This window comes from Rhinoderma darwinii, chromosome 7 (genome assembly GCF_050947455.1).
Source record: "Rhinoderma darwinii isolate aRhiDar2 chromosome 7, aRhiDar2.hap1, whole genome shotgun sequence".
Taxonomy (NCBI): domain Eukaryota; kingdom Metazoa; phylum Chordata; class Amphibia; order Anura; family Rhinodermatidae; genus Rhinoderma; species Rhinoderma darwinii.
The window spans coordinates 131,536,098-131,554,430 of record NC_134693.1 but is presented as its reverse complement, the minus strand read 5'-3'; the positions used below and the strand labels follow the sequence as shown (position 1 = coordinate 131,554,430).

The 18,333-nt window shown below is 44.1% G+C and overlaps 1 protein-coding gene across 2 annotated transcripts in view; it reads left to right on the top strand.

The window, feature by feature from the left end:
• SHQ1 (SHQ1, H/ACA ribonucleoprotein assembly factor) overlaps positions 1-18,117 on the top strand; it is a 63,989-nt gene extending 45,872 nt beyond the window's left edge. For both annotated transcript variants that reach the window (XM_075834045.1, XM_075834043.1), the window contains one exon: positions 17,335-18,117. In XM_075834045.1, the coding sequence (XP_075690160.1) occupies positions 17,335-17,983 (649 nt within the window). In that variant the 3' untranslated portion in view covers positions 17,984-18,117. The remainder of the gene's footprint in view (positions 1-17,334) is intronic.
• The last annotated feature ends 216 nt before the right edge of the window (positions 18,118-18,333 follow it).

The window sequence follows — 18,333 nt, the reverse complement described above, 5'->3', positions numbered from 1 at the left end:
TGGAGAGAGAGATGGATATTGGAGAGAGAGAGAGATGGATGTTGGGGAGAGATAGATGGATATTGGGGAGAGATAGATGGATATTGGGGAGAGAGAGAGATGGATGTTGGAGGGAGAGAGAGAGATGGATGTTGGAGAGAGAGAGAGAGAGATGGATGTTGGAGAGAGAGAGAGAGATGGATGTTGGAGAGAGAGAGAGAGATGGATGTTGGAGAGAGAGAGAGAGATGGATGTTGGAGAGAGAGAGAGAGATGGATGTTGGAGAGAGAGAGAGATGTTGGGGAGAGAGAGATGGATGTTGGGGAGAGAGAGATGGATGTTGGCGAGAGAGAGAGAGAGAGATGGATGTTGGCGAGAGAGAGAGAGATGGATGTTGGAGAGAGAGAGAGATGGATATTGGGGAGAGAGAGAGATGGATGTTGGGGAGAGAGAGAGATGGATGTTGGGGAGAGAGAGATGGATATTGGGGAGAGAGAGAGAGATGGATGTTGGGGAGAGAGAGAGAGATGGATATTGGAGAGAGAGAGAGAGATGGATATTGGGGAGAGAGAGAGAGAGAGATGGATATTGGGGAGAGAGATGGATATTGGGGAGAGAGATGGATATTGGGGAGGGAGAGAGATGGATATTGGGGAGAGAGCGAGATGGATATTGGAGAGAGGGAGAGATGGATATTGGGGAGAGAGCGAGATGGATATTGGAGAGAGGGAGAGATGGATATTGGGGAGAGAGATAGATGGATATTGGAGAGAGAGGGAGAGAGCGAGATGGAGTAAGACTGTGTGGTGTTTGGTTTCAGAGTAGCAGACATCTCTCTCACTGTAAATTGTTGTCGTTTTGTGTTGCTGGTTTATGTCTCTGCAGTTTTTGCAGGTGAAATTGCTGTTTTTCTGGCCGCTACGTGTGGTCTCGCCTTTATCTCCTGCTATAAATGAAAGCAGTGACTCTCATAGACACAAATCAGAAATCACGGTAATCTTTATATCTCCAGCCCATACAATTTATAGTATTGATCTGATTATTGGACCGTTGTTCCTGGTCGAGTCACATCCTGGCAAAACCTCATTCTGACTGGGCATACATTGCTAGGACTGTGGCCAGCTGACGCTACGGGTTCCCAGTCATGGTTTGGTTTATTGCAGTCTTACCTGTCCTTTTGCCGCCATTTCCTTGTAGCTCACGGTCTCTGTATTGGATGCTCACACTCGGTACAGACATATTTACCTTGGCATAGACACAAGACGCAGCTTGTGTGAAGATGATGAACTTGGCAGCGTAAGACTTGAGCTATGGAGGAGCTTTTATTACAAGTTTATTTGGCAGGGAAGCTCCACGCGTAATGTATGTGAACGCTTGGCGGACGCGCTGTGGTATTCAGGCCTGGATCTGATCTTAGTGGGTGGCTATAAAGATATATGTAACATTGAGGAATGTTTTTAGCGCAGCCGTAAGTCGCCGGGAATCCCTAGCCTAAAATGAGATGCTACAATCTAATAATTGGTCTTATCCTGATTTTGTAAGATTTCAGACTATTTTTCAGAATCGTACCCAGATTAGTGGAAATTCCTGTAGGCATTGGGCAGCCATGCTACTAGGGCAGAAGTCATTATTATTGGTGTAATGCAGCACTGGGGCCCTACGTCTGATTTCAACCAGAGCCACAACTGCAGATAGATTGTATGTTCTCCCTGTATTTATGTGGGTTTCCTCAGGGTGCCCTAATATATTGACAGGGGGTGTTGAAGAGCTTACTAAACCCAGATTTATTATGGATTTCAATGGGAACTGTATACATCTATATAAATAAAGCTCCCCCTTGTGGTGGCTGGAGTTAACCAGAATTTTAGATTTTTTTTTTCTTTGAGGGAAAGCCGGGAATATTATGACATTTATCAGAAGTTAAAGCGCCGTTGCAGAGGAAATGTAATATTACATGCAGGCCATTTAATCAGTCATCGTACAAGAAGCATGTGACGCAAAGATTTTTTGTGATCATTGCAGATAACTTGCAGTATTTACCATTTTACATATTTTTAAAATGAAAAAGTTCCGATTGGTTTTTTTCTTCCACAAACGGCGCCACCCTGGTTCACAGGCTGTGTCAGGTATTGCAGCGTGACTCGGTTCCTGGGGGGAAAAAAAAAATTTTTTTTCTAATTTCATACAACCCCTTTTACGTACCAGCATCCCGATACTGCAGAATATTGGTGTTCTGGTTGGATCAGAATAAATTGGTGCTCGTATGGCTGACTAAACATGTAAATTGTGGTCAGAATTCTCTGATAATTAAAAATTGCTCACTGTATCAGGGTTAATTGATGTGTCAATGTCTTCAGTTTTGTATCCAGTAATGGCCTGTGATTGGGTCACTTTGCTTTTTGCATCATGTGATCTGGACGCCCGGCCGAGTAATTCAGAAATCTCTCCAGAAGATAATGACCCAGCACTAAGGACTTGTCTTTTAATGGACAGTAAATGCTTCTGTAGCTTTATTACCTTACTCTGACCTTGGCGGTGTTAACCTGCTAACCTTCATTTTGCTCGAGGGACCTAGAACCTTTTATAGAGTGTAACCACCAACGGGGAGAGTCCTGGCGTCAGTAATGTAGGGATATAGCCGTGCTCTGCGGGCATCCTGTGCTGCTTCCTGCAAACGTGCATGTAAAAGAATCCGCGATGGCCAGGGTTTTAGCCATAATTAGGCTCTTAGAGGGATACTCCGTTTTTAGTATATTCCGATATATTATTATTTAGATACATGAGAAGATTATAAAGATGGCGGTATAGGACCACCACATATTCCATGGACTCCTGTGGTTCTGATTAGACTCTGTTTTTTTTACATAGAAACCCATGTTTATTTATGCATGGCTAATTTAAGTCAATGGGAGGTGCAGAAAAACATATTTATATCCCCCAAAAATATCAGACTGATGGAGGCCGGCTGTTTACTGATCGCTAGTAACTAACACAAGTTCAGATTGTGGATATTTTTTATGCTGCGCTATATGATTCAAACTGAGTTTACAGTCAACAGATATAAAATCAGATATCTTTGCTATATATCTTTACAACCTTTTGTTGCCGTTTTTTTTACTTCACTTAATTTTTACACTTGGCACTGAAAAGCGTCAACAAGCAGGCTGACTGCTGTTGTTGGATCTTGGTTTGTTTTTATTGTAGTTGTATTTTAAAAGGGCCCATCCTTTTGGGTATGTTAGTCATTTTCTCTGGGTTTAATATTAAAGATAGGAATACTCGCCTCTCCTCCGTACCCCAACGGCTCCATTTCTGATGCTTCTTCGGCTCCAGAATGCAGTAGGCAGGCAAAGGCTAGTCAGTGATGTCCACAGCCAAGCCTGCCTGCTCCATTCAGCACAGTCTTAGACTACAGTCCCCCCCCCCCTCCCCATGATGCCATGATTCAGCCCTAACATTATATTTAAATTGACTAAACCGGATAGTCACCTTATTGCATCCTGGGTTCAGCCCATCAACATCCAAAAAGTCAGACAAATGTGTAAGAGTTGGTTTATATATTCAGGTGTTCATTTTCCAATGTGACTGCATGAAACCATTATATGCTCAAAATACTGTCAGATCTGTCAACATCAACTTCTTGATGGTTTCCAGGCACTTCATGAAGATTAAAGGTAACCGTACAATTGAAAGCAATAGTACAATGATCGTTTTGCTGACAGTATAGCCATTTTTTAACATGAAGCTTTAAAGGAGAACTACTCTCATCTCCACATTTACCTCCACTCCATGTCCGTCGCTGCCTGCGACTTCCGCGTTTTTCTGCTGTGTATGATGGGCGGTACTCCTCAGTCTGACAGTACAGGACAGCGGCGATGTGACGGTGTCACCACGGAGATGACCTGGATGTGCGTGCTCCATGCGGTGTGCAGCACTATTGAACGACTCCATAGATGATGTTAGCTAAGGCCACCGCTGCAGGACCCATAACTCTGGGCAACGTCAACATAGAGGGGGACCCAGGCAGGATGTGGAAAAAGGTGAATGGGATATTTTGGAAATATCAAAGTATTTAAGAAAGTGTGTGTGTGTGTGTGTATATATATATAATGGGTTAAATAGATGGGAATACTCCTTTAAGCTATACTAAAAAAAAAAGTGTGTTTTCAGGGGGAGGGGGGGGGGTGCTTTCTCTTTCATGAACATCCCTGTGTGATTGTATGCGAAATTGCAAAGTTTTTATTATCCGTAATACCAGCAAGCTGCTAAAGTTACGTATTTTTTTTGAATTTTTTTTTTACCTTAAAAGTAAGGAAAAACAATATTTTCCTGTCTGGCTTAAAGGTACCATTCAGAGCTCGAAATTGGTTCCATGTGTACCTCACACTGTCCTCACCTAACCTCATTAAATACAAATTAAATGGCCAACCGAGGGAACAACTGCATTTGATTATGGTCGGAGATTTCCCCCAGAACAGTCCCGCTATGATATAGGGTGTATTTCTGAAAAGCCTAACCTGCCGTGATCCCTGCGTAACTGATGTAGCCGACTGATCACAAAAAACTTGTCCAGGTTAGTGTGAAAACAACTAAAGAATATTATATATATATATATATATATAATCTCTTAGGAGAAAGTGGCATTGTTTTACCTAGCAGCAGCCTATAGTTCTTCTATAACTCTCTGTAAATGTTTAGAAACCTCATTCACCAAAAAATATCTGTTATAGTAGGACCGTAGATACTAGACATAGAGGAGGGGAGAGGAGGGGGATGCAGCTGCAGTATATGTTCCTCAGTGTCTGTGTAGGACTTGTGTTGAGAGTGGGGGGGGGGGGTCATGTTACATTCTCTCTCCCAGTGTGAGACTCCTGCCATGAGAGGGGGAAGACGTCTGATTGGCTCAAAGCTCTTTCATTGCTCCAGGAAGAGCCCGCCCACTCGTGGAGAGAAATTTTAATTTTACCGGTACTCTTTAAAGGGGAAATGCACCCAAAAGTGATATTCTAACGTGATCGATAAGATCGTATTGGGATCTCTGTGAAAGACTGCTGCTATTTCCCCAGAAATATACAGGATTCAACCCCTTTGGTAATACTTTTTGAGATATATCTGTTACTCTTCATTTAAAAATGCTTCGAATATGGGGATCAGAAACATGTAAATGGGTTAGTACAGTTTCTTCAGCCGCCTGTCCATATGCTCATGGTCTGGGTAACTGCGCAGTGGAGAGGGGTTGTCCAAACTGAACAACCCTTTTAAGCAATAAGTTTTAATTTTTTTTTACAATTTTACCACCACTAGGGGGAGATTACTGCATACTGCTTACGCATTGAACTCAATAATAAAATAGTATACAGTAAGAAACTTAGCGCCTTCTAGTGGTGGCTGAAGGCAACCTCAATGTAATCATTGCACTCTTTGTCCATACAGGGGAATGGAGCTCTGTATAATAAAAGAAAAAACAGAGCTCCATCCGCTATAAAGATATATATTAATAAATTAGTCCCTTCTGAAATATGCAAATTTTTTATAGCAGTGGGTGGAGCGATATTTAGCAGGTGGGAAAGGTGTACGAAGATCGCAGAGCAAGAATCCTATTACAAGGTAGAGCGCTAAGTTTTGTGACTTGTTAAATGATTATCCTCCCGGGAGAGAAAATATCTGCCGCGTCCTCCTGGGACTTGTCTATTACTTTATGTGCTGATTGCTCCGCTGTCCGTGCGCCTCGCCTCGGAGGGTACACAGGTCTGCTGCAGAGGAAATGAAACCGCTTCTCTCTGGGAGATTTCCACAAGATCTGAGGCTGCAGGAAGTCGTCTTCGGTTTGGTGGGTAGAAATATTCTGTAGACGCAAACAGGATGTACGTTTCCAAGACAATACGGGTCACGTGGTATCCAATTGTCTGCACTCATATCGCCGTGGTAACTGATTTACAGATTAGGGGCATCAATAATGTCATTTCTGCGACACGTGTGATGTGGCGAAAGCTGCGGTGTCTATGAGAAAGTTGCTCGACGCTGAATTTGTTTTTTTTTTTTTAGGGTGCGGGGGCTGTCCGGTATACATAACTGGAATTATATGAAGCTCACTGCAATATTGTGACAGCCAGGATAAAGCAGAATCGTTGTATAATGAAAAGCTCTAAAAATTTCTAATATGATTTGTGTTACGGTTCATCACTTCTTTCAAGATTTCTGCTTGCTGTCAGTGAATGAGGACATGTCTGTTTACATCCAGTGGCTGAAAGATCATACAGAGCTAATACTTCTCACAGCTGAAAGTTTGCTACTGTTGTATCCAGTGTAGACAATGATCTGAGCTAAATACATAACGCTCCCTTTCGTCCTAATAGTTTGCTGCAATGTATCGGTGTAGGTAAAAATGTATGAGCCTGGAGTACAGGCTGGTTTTTTTTCCATTGGAGACATTTTGACAAACTCTCAGCTGTGAGAAGTATTAAAGTTTCTTCCCATCTTATAAAGTGATGGCATATCCCTAGGATCAGACCTCTGGGACCCGATACTGATACTGAGAATGAAGAGGCCGCAGTGCTGATTTAGGGCTATGTCCCAGTCGCTGGTTTTCCCTGCATGGTGGTGCTCCCGGTCACACTGCTGTGCATGAAACAGCAGCCGGCTCGATTCACTTGGGTGGAGCGGTGTTGCAGTTCCCAGCTTGGTGGTTGGCCAGCGCCAGTCTCAGGAGTGGTGGGGGTCCCAGAGGTTGGACCTCTCCACTAGTGATAAAGTGATCCTAACGATATGCCATCCCTGTATAAGAGAAGAATCCCCCTTTAAGTCTGTTTACAGCCATTTGTTTCCATTCTCTAACCGCAAGCAGTGATCTTGAAAATTGAGAAAAACTGGAATAAAAAGTATATTAGAAATTTGCAGTCCTTTTCGTTACATAGTGATTAAAGGGGTTTTCCCAAAATCCTACTTTTATTTCAAATATCCCTATACCTATAGAAAACGAAGTGTTACATGCTCATAGCAACTTACTACTTCTCTGTTCTCTTCCTCCGTTCCTCTAACCATCTTGACTGATTATATGTGCAGGACCGCTGTTTTACACTGGGAAACTTAATTTCCCAGAAGCCCCCTGCGTCTCCTCCCAGCTCATCCTCCTCCTAAATATGTATATCTATAGGGGGTGGACTTGATTGCAGAAAAAATCCAAAAGATAATACTCAAAAAGTACATCTTATATTCAAGTGAGGGCTGTATTTTTGGATTGGCAGAATACTCCCTTAATCTCTATATCTAAAGACATTCAGCACAAGGCATTAATGGTTGGCATTATACCTTCATAAATATGGCGGGTGATTCCACCACTCACGGACCCACTTACGCCACTTTATTTCTAAGACCTACAAATGCAACGCCCATGCACACGACCGCAAAAAACGTCCGTAATTGCGGGCCGCAGCTACAAGCCCATTCTCTTCTATTGTCTGCGGACACCTTCCCGCTGATTTACGGGAAGGTGTGCGGGCCGCAAAAGATAGGACATGTCCTATCTTTTGCTTTTCATGTACCGTGCTCCCATACTTTATATGGGAGCGTGACCCGGGTGGCTGTCGATGGCCGTGACCGCAATCGCGGGTCGTGATTATGGGCACGGCCGTGTGCATGGGGCCTACGTTTTTCCTCTTGGACTCACTTCCAATTTATTTCACAAAAAATATGGCGGAATGCACACTAAGCGGCTTAATAGGGACCCATTTTTGCACCTGTATTATGGCCCCCAGTCTTGGCCCGGCTGCAATATGTCACCGCTGGATAGATCCCTCTGATGCTGTTAGTTTGGATTATTAGACCCTCGGCCGGGACTGTAATATGGACACTAAAGTATGGCCACATTGCGGCCGTCTGAACAAGGCTCACGATTTGGCCCTACGTTTAGCGTGTACGACAGGAAAACTTCCGCTGTACATGGGCCCCATTAGCCTGACTGAGGCCGGAAGTGTGTCCTTGTAGCCTCCATCAGGCTGGTTTACATTAGTAAAAAAATTTTTTTTTTTTAACATTGAATCCTATGGGTGAGATGTGACACTGTATGGCATACATCACAGGTATACGCTTCATGGGCTTTTCAGTAACCTTACATGACATATACGTTAAACGGATGCCATTATAGTCTATGGGGCGACGTATGCATTAAATGGATTCCTAACAGTGGCATCCGTCACTCATAGTCTATAATGGCAGCCGTTTAACATGAGTTCATGACGTAGACATTTAACGTACAACTCTCTGGTGATGGATCCTCACAGCATACGTTTAATGTACACGTCGGGGGCGTATTACTTAAACGTAGGCCAAAAACGTTCACATAGCTTAAGGCCTAAATGAAGTTCCTGTATATAACCACCTTCGTACTGCTGCCAAGACGAATCCTCCGCCAACACTAAGCAGACAATTAAAAATGTCTGTAATCTCCTTACCATGGCATGTTGGTCTTAGTCCCCATTTTTATGTTGGCGAGACCAGTCAGACTACAAGCGACTTGTGTTTAGACTCATCTGCAGCCGCTTGGCATCCGCCGGCAGTGATTGGCAAAATGCAACGTTTTCATTGTGCAATATCCCAGACGCCAGTAATTATAATGTACACAGAAAACAATGCTTTGATCAAAATTCTGTGTCTGGCAGGAGCAGACGACGCTCGCAAACGCTGCAGAGAACAGAACAGATTATAGGTATGAAAATAGAAACCAAGGAAAATGCCAAACATTTCTACTGCAAATTGCGCCAAAATAATGGCGTACATGGCGCTCGCCAAATTTATTTGTTTTAGTCGTCGTTACGCCAATCTCTGCTGTTTTATAAGTGAGAGAAGGGTGTGTGGCATACATGTAGGGTGGCTAAGGAAAGAAAATATGTCTGATAGGCTTAGATGGACTCCAAAATGGTCGCTTCTGGGGGATTTTGTGGGCATTTCTTGACGGGTCAGTGGCAGGGTACAAATATTGGGAGGTATGGCTACCCTATGACATGGTTAGTAAATGTCCCCTAATGGGCCTCATCTGATAAAGCTGTCTAATTCAAAATCTGGCCTTGTTGCCTGTAGCAACAAATCACTTTCATTTTACCACAGCAGTTTAAGAAATGAAAGCAGAGCTCTGATTGGTTGCTATGGGCAACAAAGACTATTTTTCTTTCTATTAATTTTGCCCTAAGTATACAGGTACTTTTACCAACCTGGGCCGTGTAACTGAGCGCAGATCAATGAGACCGCTTGTTTGCGCCTTTGACAAGGAGCTAGTATGGCGACGTCATCATGTCGGCAGCGCATCTCCCTGTTTAGGCCCCATGCACACGAACGTATTTTCATCTTTCCAGAATTACTGTCCGTAAATACGGTCTGTATTTCATCCATATATACGGATCCGTAACAAAATAGAGGGAGGTTTGCGAATGATGTCACCAACATGTTGTATAGCAGCGCTTCCATAAATACGAACAGTTTACGAATGCGCATCCGTAGCCGTCTGTATTTACAGATTCTGTGAACGCTCGTTTGCCCGATAATTGGCCAGTGTAAAAGGGCTTTAAGGCTGTGTTCACACCTGCGCTATGATTTTCTTTAATAATTTCCATCAGAGAACACAATAAAGGGAAAAACGGAAGCACCTGATCTATTTCATGACTGAAACCTACTGCGCCCTATACAACCCATTGATTTTAATGGTTTCCATCATTTTGCTGCATGCTACGCTATTTTGGCCGTCAAAAACGTCAATCTGCGACAGATTCCCCTCACAGCCTCCGACGCAAATGTGAACTAATGGCCTATTTTGCATGTAGCAGTTGCACTATGTTCTGTACCATAGCGGACAAATATTCTATTTTCAGTCCGCTTCAGTGGGGAAGATGCAGGTCCAACGGAAACGAGCGTGCAGTTCGTTTCAGTGGATCAGAAAGCTCTCTTATTACAAGCCACACGCCTTGATCAGGTGGACATGACCAGGTTTGATTTTTCAAAAACACAAATGTTTCTATTCACTTACAGCAAGCAGAAATCTTGAAAATTTGGAGGAATTGAAAGACAAAGCCTGTTCGATAAGATGCAGAACTTTTCGAGAAACCATGAATAAGCTTTCAGCCTGATGATATGCACCCAGAATATCGCTCTGGGCGATGGCGGTAGATCTATGCCATTTGGAAAGATGGATGACGTTTCCTGTAAGGACTTTGATTGGCGGCTGCGTCATTTACCTGTGAAATGAACAGAATATTAGAGGACGACGACTCGGTGATGTCTATTTCTATCTAGATCTCTGAAGTGTGATCTCTATGTACCTAGAAGAAAGGTGACCCCCCCCCCCCCCCTGCATTTGCTTTACACATCGATCCCTGCCCTGAGCACACCAGAAACGAGATAACAACCATTTTTGATTTTCACACCCTAGTAAAGAATTTATATCCGCGATCGGAGTCCAGCAGCCGCAGACATCGCTTTCCCTCGCCGGCTGCTTCTTCCTCCAGAGTCTTATCGCCGATTAAGAATGTAAACATGTGGCTTTCCTCCCACAATCCGAAAAACACACTTGTATCATATGGCGTCCTTTGATATTCCCCTCGGTGTGTATGTTCTGTATATGAGGTAGGGACAGGGACTCCTCATAGTGCTGCACAATATATCATAACGGATAATAACGATCACTTCCACATGCTCTATCCTTCATTCCCTGGAGACAAGCGGTGCCAGATATGTCTGGCAGCTGCTTATCCCCTTCTCCCTATTAAAATAAATCTACATGCATGTTTATGGGGGAGTTGTGGGAGATGACGGTTAGCCAAATTAGTGTTTTGCACACAGCTGTCTTATGGGTATGGTTGGCCCTAATTATCGACCGTGACCATGTAGTGCCGAGTCCTCAAACTAGGGGCATTCTGGTTCTCCACTTTGGGTAATAGAGGGCAGTCTCAACTCAGGATCTCCCTTCTATAACGTCCATATGCCCTAATAGGACATATGGATGGGGTTGTCCAGCAACCGCTCCAGTCTATAGGAATACATGGTCGTGTAACTGTGACGCAACCCTGCAACTTTGTGTAAGATAAGTCACGTGAAAAACGATCACTTTCTTTTGGAAAAAGGAAGAAAAACATGTGAAGCGCAATAAGTCTGTAGCCCCAGCCTAAAGGGTAATTGTCACTAGATCGACCCTTTATGGGATTTTTCTGGTTTCTCGCTTATTGATGGTATGCTGAAACGTTCCGCAACTTTCCAATATCCTTGTATATTGTGCATCAATTTTTCAAGATCCCTTGCTGGCAGGGAATTGAAAGTGGCTATAACCCATCCTGATGTGCACACCCCGGTACATGATTGCAAGAGAGCTCTGATACATTGTAACGAGCCATTGAGCTGTGTGAGCGGCACATTTTCAGGACATGATTTTTGTTATTAAATATAAGTGAATATTTTCTGTTCACTGACAACAAGCAGACATCTTGAAAAGGAAGACGCATAGGTCGGATAGGAATTTTCTTTCCCAGACTTATTGTTTCTCTTGGAGAGGTTAGCAGCTTTAGAAGATGTCAGGTGAGCCGTCTATACACAATGCGTTGCTGTTGGCAGATCCTGCTGTTTGCGGTGATTATGATCTAATGTGTATGGGGGGGCTGCTTGGCACACTCAGACATCGGTACGAGGGGGGGCAGTTAAATCAGTCCTTTTTTATATTTTATGGACTAGTCTTATTGTTCAGTCTTTCTATGAGATAGGCAGCAACAGAGGTGTCCCGTCCCCCCCTCCTCAACTCCACCGCGGCTCTCTTGTGCATGTTCAGCTTTACAGTTTTTTCTTCTTCCAGCCAACAAGAGGTTAAACGTTCACATTGTAAATGTTGGTTCAGGACTGCAAGTTGTTTTTCTTCCCAGTTGAGTTCATAATTTTATTCCATTTCCAGTCCACTAATGTCACAGGAATGGAATGAGGGGGAAGTGGGATTAAGCCTCGGTCCCCCCACTCTCCCCGCGGAGCGGCCTCCCGTGATCGTGCTGATACATCTCACTGGTTATAACTGCAAACAGATCCTCGTGCTCGATCAATGAGGGGAGGAAAGTGCAGTTTAGGACATTACGTATCGGCTTGCGAGGACATTGATCTCTCGCCAGGGTTACGAACAAACCTGGGACATGCGGAGAGGCGACGTGTCTGTAAAAAGTCCAAAGGGGCTCAGCTTCACTTTGTGGCGGTCCCAGCCGTCAGACCCACACTGATCAGTAAGTGATGGCATATCCTAAGCTGGTGTGGGACCCCCTTTAAGGGCTCATTTATCCCTACGTGACACGTGACGTTGGAAATGTCTATTTGCAACATACTAGGTTGTTTCAGGTCTTGGACTGCAAGTACAAGTTGGTACCTATGTGTAATTAGTAGTAGTCTGCAATCTGCTTCCTTTCTCATCAGAGGCTCAGGCTGCTGCTCTTTCTTTCCCCCATGCTTTGCACTGCAGCTATGCATGTTTAAAAAATTTATATTCTTCCTTTTACATATTGTGGTATTGTAACCGCTCCATTTATCTTGTCACTGGCTCTGTGATCGATCAAAATGTTTATGTATGTATATTTGCCGTGACCATAAAATACACGATTTATCTTATCTACATAGGCTGATTTATCATTACGAACGCTTATCCTTCACATTTGACTCAGAACCTTTTCTATCGAGTGGATAATAAAGCGGTTGTCCTTTGAGGAGTCCTCCAGTAGCCCCCCCCCCTCTATGGTGTCATGAATGGACAACCCCTTCAAACCTTTTGCTGCCAAGGACATGTGTAATACGTCATGACTTTAAACGCTTGCTGTGGCTAGAGCTCAGAAATTGGTATTATATTCGCTTCCAAATAACAGGCTCAAAATCCTTGGTGCAAAATTAGTTTGAAGCCAGGAAGCAGCTAGAAATGGTTTACTTCCTGGTGCTGTGTCTGCATAAGGGAGGGAGGAGGTGGGAAGCTGGAAGTGAGAGCAGGAGGAAATATCCCGGCCTGTTACTGACATCTCTCACCCTGTAAAGCCTCCAGTCACCCCGGGTGGGGATAAAGGAACTTTTCTTCATGTTCTCACCCCTATTGCCAATGAGACAGGATTGATTGTCACATTTAGGCCTTATTCAGATGAACGTAGAATACGTCCGTGTGATGGCTGTTAAAACAACGGCTGTCACACGGACGCATGTATTTCAATGGGGCCGTTCACACGGCCGTTGTTTCAACAAACTGTATGAGGGGTCCGTTGAAAAATAGAACATGTCCTATTTTTTCACGGATCCCTCCATAGACTCAAGTCTGATGCTGTGCCTGGCGACTCCACAACTTCTGCCAACGTCACTGTCCATATATGGACAATGACATTGGCATTACTACTGGAGTCCCCGAGCAGAGCATCAGCTGACGTATAGTGACAGTGACGTGGGCAGAAGTCCTGGAGTCCCTGAGCAAAGCATCAACTGATGCTCTGCTCGGGGACCCCAGCGATAGGAAACCCCTGAATTGACCAAATATGGACGTCGGGAGCAGGGCTGGAGTCCCGAGCAAAGCGCTAGCTGATGCTCTGCTCGGGACTCAAGCAATAGGCCATGTGACAGCCCCTTGCAGTCGTGTGCACGAACAGCACATGATGCAAGAGCTCAGTCCCGTGGGGCCGTGTCAGAGCGTCATCACTTTTAGAAAAGCTCCAGCACTTCCTGAATAATTCATGAGGTTTGAACTGCACCATTTAGTACGGAATTTTTAATTAAAGTATATTCGTAAGTTACTTAGTTTCACATAAATATATTATTGCAATGCAATTTTTGGTCCCCGGATAACCCCTTTAAGGGGGTTTTACACTGGACGATTATTGGGCAGACGAGCGTTCACAGAACACTTGTCGCCGATAATTGCCCAGTGTAAACAGGGGAACGACCAGCAGAGGAACGAGCAAACGCTCAATCATCTGCTGATCGTATCTTTTTATAAAAGTCAAATATCATTGTCGGCAGCACATCTTGGTGTGTAAACAGGGAGACGCGCTGCCGACATGATGATAATGTCTGGGGATGAGCGATTGTAGTACTGACCGCTCGTCCCCATCCATAGCTCCGTGTGACAGAAGCAAACGAGCGCCGATCATCGGTGTCTCGTTGATCGGCGCTCGCTGCAAGGGCCTATAGCTATAAGTGACCTGTATGAACTCTGCATGCCTTGAACTTTTACTTTTAGGAGGTTTTGCGCATCCCGGACTCTGCTTGGGTCAGACTTTTAACAAAAAACAGATTTTTATTCATATATTTTATTTTATTTTTTTACAAAAATTATGCTTTGATGCAAAATTGCATGAAGGTGCCGTGATTGTAAACTGCTGGGTGGCGTTTTCACATTGTGCTAGGTGTCTACTTTCAGAAAAGATATGGCTATGGGGGGGGGGGGGGGGGTATATGGCTTTTAGGTTATATTTGTGTTTGTCAAATTTGTGAAAATTGTCCGGGCAGCGAAAATTAAAAGGACACGAAGCCCTAGAAATTAATGAGCGTAAAAACAGAATGAAAGACTTGTCTGTAGTATTTGTTATCCTGTAAGGCCTCGTTCACATCTGCGTTGGAGGCTCTATTAGGGGCCTCCGGCGGAGATTACCGGAGACCAGAACGCAGCATGCTGCGCTTTTGTCTCCTTTAAAATCACGGACACTCCGGAAAGTCAACAGGAACCCATTAAAGTCAATGGATTCCGGCACCCGCTGGCGGTGTCCGTTGTGCAACGGAATTGTTGCTCACGTTATTCACTCTGACTGAGCAGAACAGAACGCACTGACGCAGGTGTGAACATAGCCTAATACTCTTTGCTTCTAAACCAAACCGTCTTGTAGAAATCTTGTTGAGGAAACCGGTCCCTCCTGCAGCAGGGTGAAGGTCTGGGGGCAGAATGGACGCCTGGGATGTATATGAAGGACTATTATATTGCATTATATACAAATATACGTCCCTTTAAACCTTCTGCTTTTTGGCTTTTAATAGCGTGGACTCCCCTGTATTCCATGTATCTTATCACAGACAACCCTGACACAGAGAGGAGACGCGCATGTGGTGAACTAAGCCCCGGAGGCCAGCAGCTGTTTACACCGAGCCGGAAGTTTCCTGCTGTCCTTGTGTATATACTGAGGGGGTTAATTTGCGAGGTGTGTCGTCTCATTATAGCTCACACCCAACTACCTGCCCTGCATGCTAATGATCATTTACACCTGCAGATACACCCACGTGCCAGGAGATTGTGGGTGAAAAAAAACAAAAAGAAAAATCAGTGTTTTTGTCTCCAGCTCAGAATATGGCGCTGGGTCATAGTAACACGTGACTGCGCTACCATTCAGGTTTTGTGAGTTGTTGCTTTTCCCTTTACAACTGGAAACAAACCAAGTTAGTAAAACTCCTTGAATCATTAGTCCATTCACCTGTTTCGTGGTTACATTGGTTTCTGGGAAAGCTGGGTAGCCACCATCATAGCCAATATGGCCACCATTGCAGCGTCTATAGAGTAGTCACCAGTCTTTTCTACATTTGAAATGCCAAATCCACCTGGATATGTACCACTTGTCCATACCTATTGCCTAGTTAGGTGAATTTGATGTTCTGGAACCTAGAAAAGCTGGGTAACAACCCTCTTTGGGGAGTAGTATAACTGAAATGACTGAGTTGAATAAGCGCTTCTTAATAATTTGATGGGCAAAAGGCATTTATCACATCATGCAGCTGGGACCCCACCAGAATCCATAGTGAATGAGTAGAGTGGTAGTCGCCCATTGACATAAACTACAAGGTGGCCACCAATCCGTGGAGATTGACTTTATAGGTTTGGCCAAGAACGGTGGTCTTGCATTAAGGGGCCAGAAACTGCAAATGTCTCTCTTACCACCTGCTTTGATTAGTAATCTACGCCTTCTGGTTTCCCTGGAACACAATTTTGCTTTTTTATCTAAATAGAGCCGAAATTCTGTACTGAATAATTTCTTAATATATCCTTATAGAGGTTGGAGCTCAGTTTTTCTGATACAGAGCTCCAAGTCCTCCGCATAGACATTGTATCAAATGATAAAACACTGGCTACCTGCACCCACCACTAGGGGGAGCTTACTGAATACTCTTTATACATTGGGCTTCGTATATAGTGAGCTCCTAAGCTCCCTCTAGTGGTAGCAGCAGGGTGCCATAATTTTATCATTTTTAAAGGCTTATTCCCATCCTATAAAGTGAGGGCATATCGCTAGGCTGTGCCATCACTTTATTATCAGTGGGAGACCGACCTATGGAACAACCCACCGATCTTGAGAATGAAGGGGCTGCATACTGCGTCCTGTTCTAAGTTTTCCCTGCATAGCAGCCTTCCTGGCCACCCAGCTGCGCAGGGAATAGCTGTCGGCCCCATTCACTTGAGTGGGTCTGTGCTGCAGTGATCAGCCGGGGCACAACTGTGCAGGGAAAAAAGTGAACGTGACGCGTCGCTACATCATTCACGTAGAGTTAAAGGGTAACGAAACATTCAACAAACTTCAGACATGTCGTAGTGACAAGTCAGAGGTTTTCATTGGTGGCGGTCCGAGCACTGAGACCCCCACCAATCACAAAAATAAAGCGGCAGAAGTGATCATGTGAGCGCTCAGCCGCTTTCTGTTTGGATTTTTCCGGAAAGGCTATTTAGCGGAGTACGGGCTCATAGACTTTCTATTAAGCACGTGCGCTGATACGTTGATTTCCAGAAGCCGAACAAAAACGAAGCGGCTGAGCGATCACACGAGCACGTCTGCTGCTTCGTTTTAGCTATTGGTGGGGGTCTCAGTGCTCGGACCCCCACCAATCAAAACTTCTGAAATGTCGTAGTGACAACGTTTAGTTACCTTTTAAAGGGATATTATATATATATTATATATACCATATTATAAAGTCCTGGTTTATTGCTAGGATATGTCATCCGTTTACGATAGGTGGTAGTCCCAGAGGTCGGACCCCCACTGATCATAAAGTGATGCCGTATCCTAGTAATATGCCCCCCCTTTATAAGATAGGAATACCCCTTTAACTCTTTGCAGGTGATTTTGAGCTTACTGTAGGCTCGTCGTAGATATAAGGTGATGGACCGACTTTCCAACTACTGGGATATTTCTTGGAAAGAACGTTCCTTGGAGTTGCATATTTATGTCCATACAGTTGGGATCTGGATCCACAGTCCCGAAATCTCAGGAAAACAAAGTAATTTTTAGCTGATTTTGTGGTTCGCCGTGAAAACGTCTCGCCATAAGAATATTAAAAATGACATTTGTCAAGTAATTGGTGTTTTTACAGTCATTTTTATTTTTTGTTTTGCTGCACTAGATCTAAGAAAGTGTCTGGTTTATCAGATTGCCTGCAAGCGACTACCATCTCCAAGGCAGACCTGGGACTTGAGCTGGAAGAGCTGGAGGAAGCTGCCACTTTGGTACAAGAGGAAGAAAAACTGCTGGAGGCGTCAGATGATGATCCCAGGCAGCCGGCGGCGCTGATTACATCTGAGACATCGAGCAGCTCTGACTCATCAGAAACTGAATACACCTCATCAGATGAGGAGGACGAGACCGGCAGCGCGGTAACGGAATTACCGGACTCGTCCGACACCCTCCAGGAGGAGGCGGCTGCACCCCTCATACGGGTTGTGGATAACACCGAGAACCACCAGGACGCAGCGGCCGGTTCAGATTCCCATCTCGTGCACACATCTGTTCCTTTACAAGCACCGGTGAGCACAGAGGAGAAGGTGCAAGAGGCAATTGTCAAACAAGAGAGTCCCAAAAGACAAAGCAACGCTGCTGCTGCTCCAACCCCTGACAAATCCCAAGAATGTACAGTCCAACCAGCACCGAGTCCTGAACCAAAGCAGCGGACCAGGGAGTTCCTAGAGGTGGCACCAACAATGATGAATCGTCTCCACATTGTGGGACCCCCTGAGGAAGAAGAGGCTGATGATAAACTCATGTCTGTGGGATGATCTGACCATTGGGACGGCTCTGGATTTGTTCTCGTTATAGATAAATGATGGATTTATTCTGTGAATATTTTATTGTTTCATAATATCTTAGGGCATCAAATCTCTAACTATTAAATACACGATTGTTACTGAGAGCTGATTAAATATGATTTATTAAAATGTAAGTAATAAGTAAACATCTATCTATCTCATATCTATCTATCTATCTCATATCTATCTTATCTATCTCATCTATCTATCTATCTCATATCTATCTCATATCTATCTATCTATCTATCTATCTATCTATCTATCTATCTATCTCATATCTATCTATCTCATATCTATCTATCTCATATCTATCTATCTCA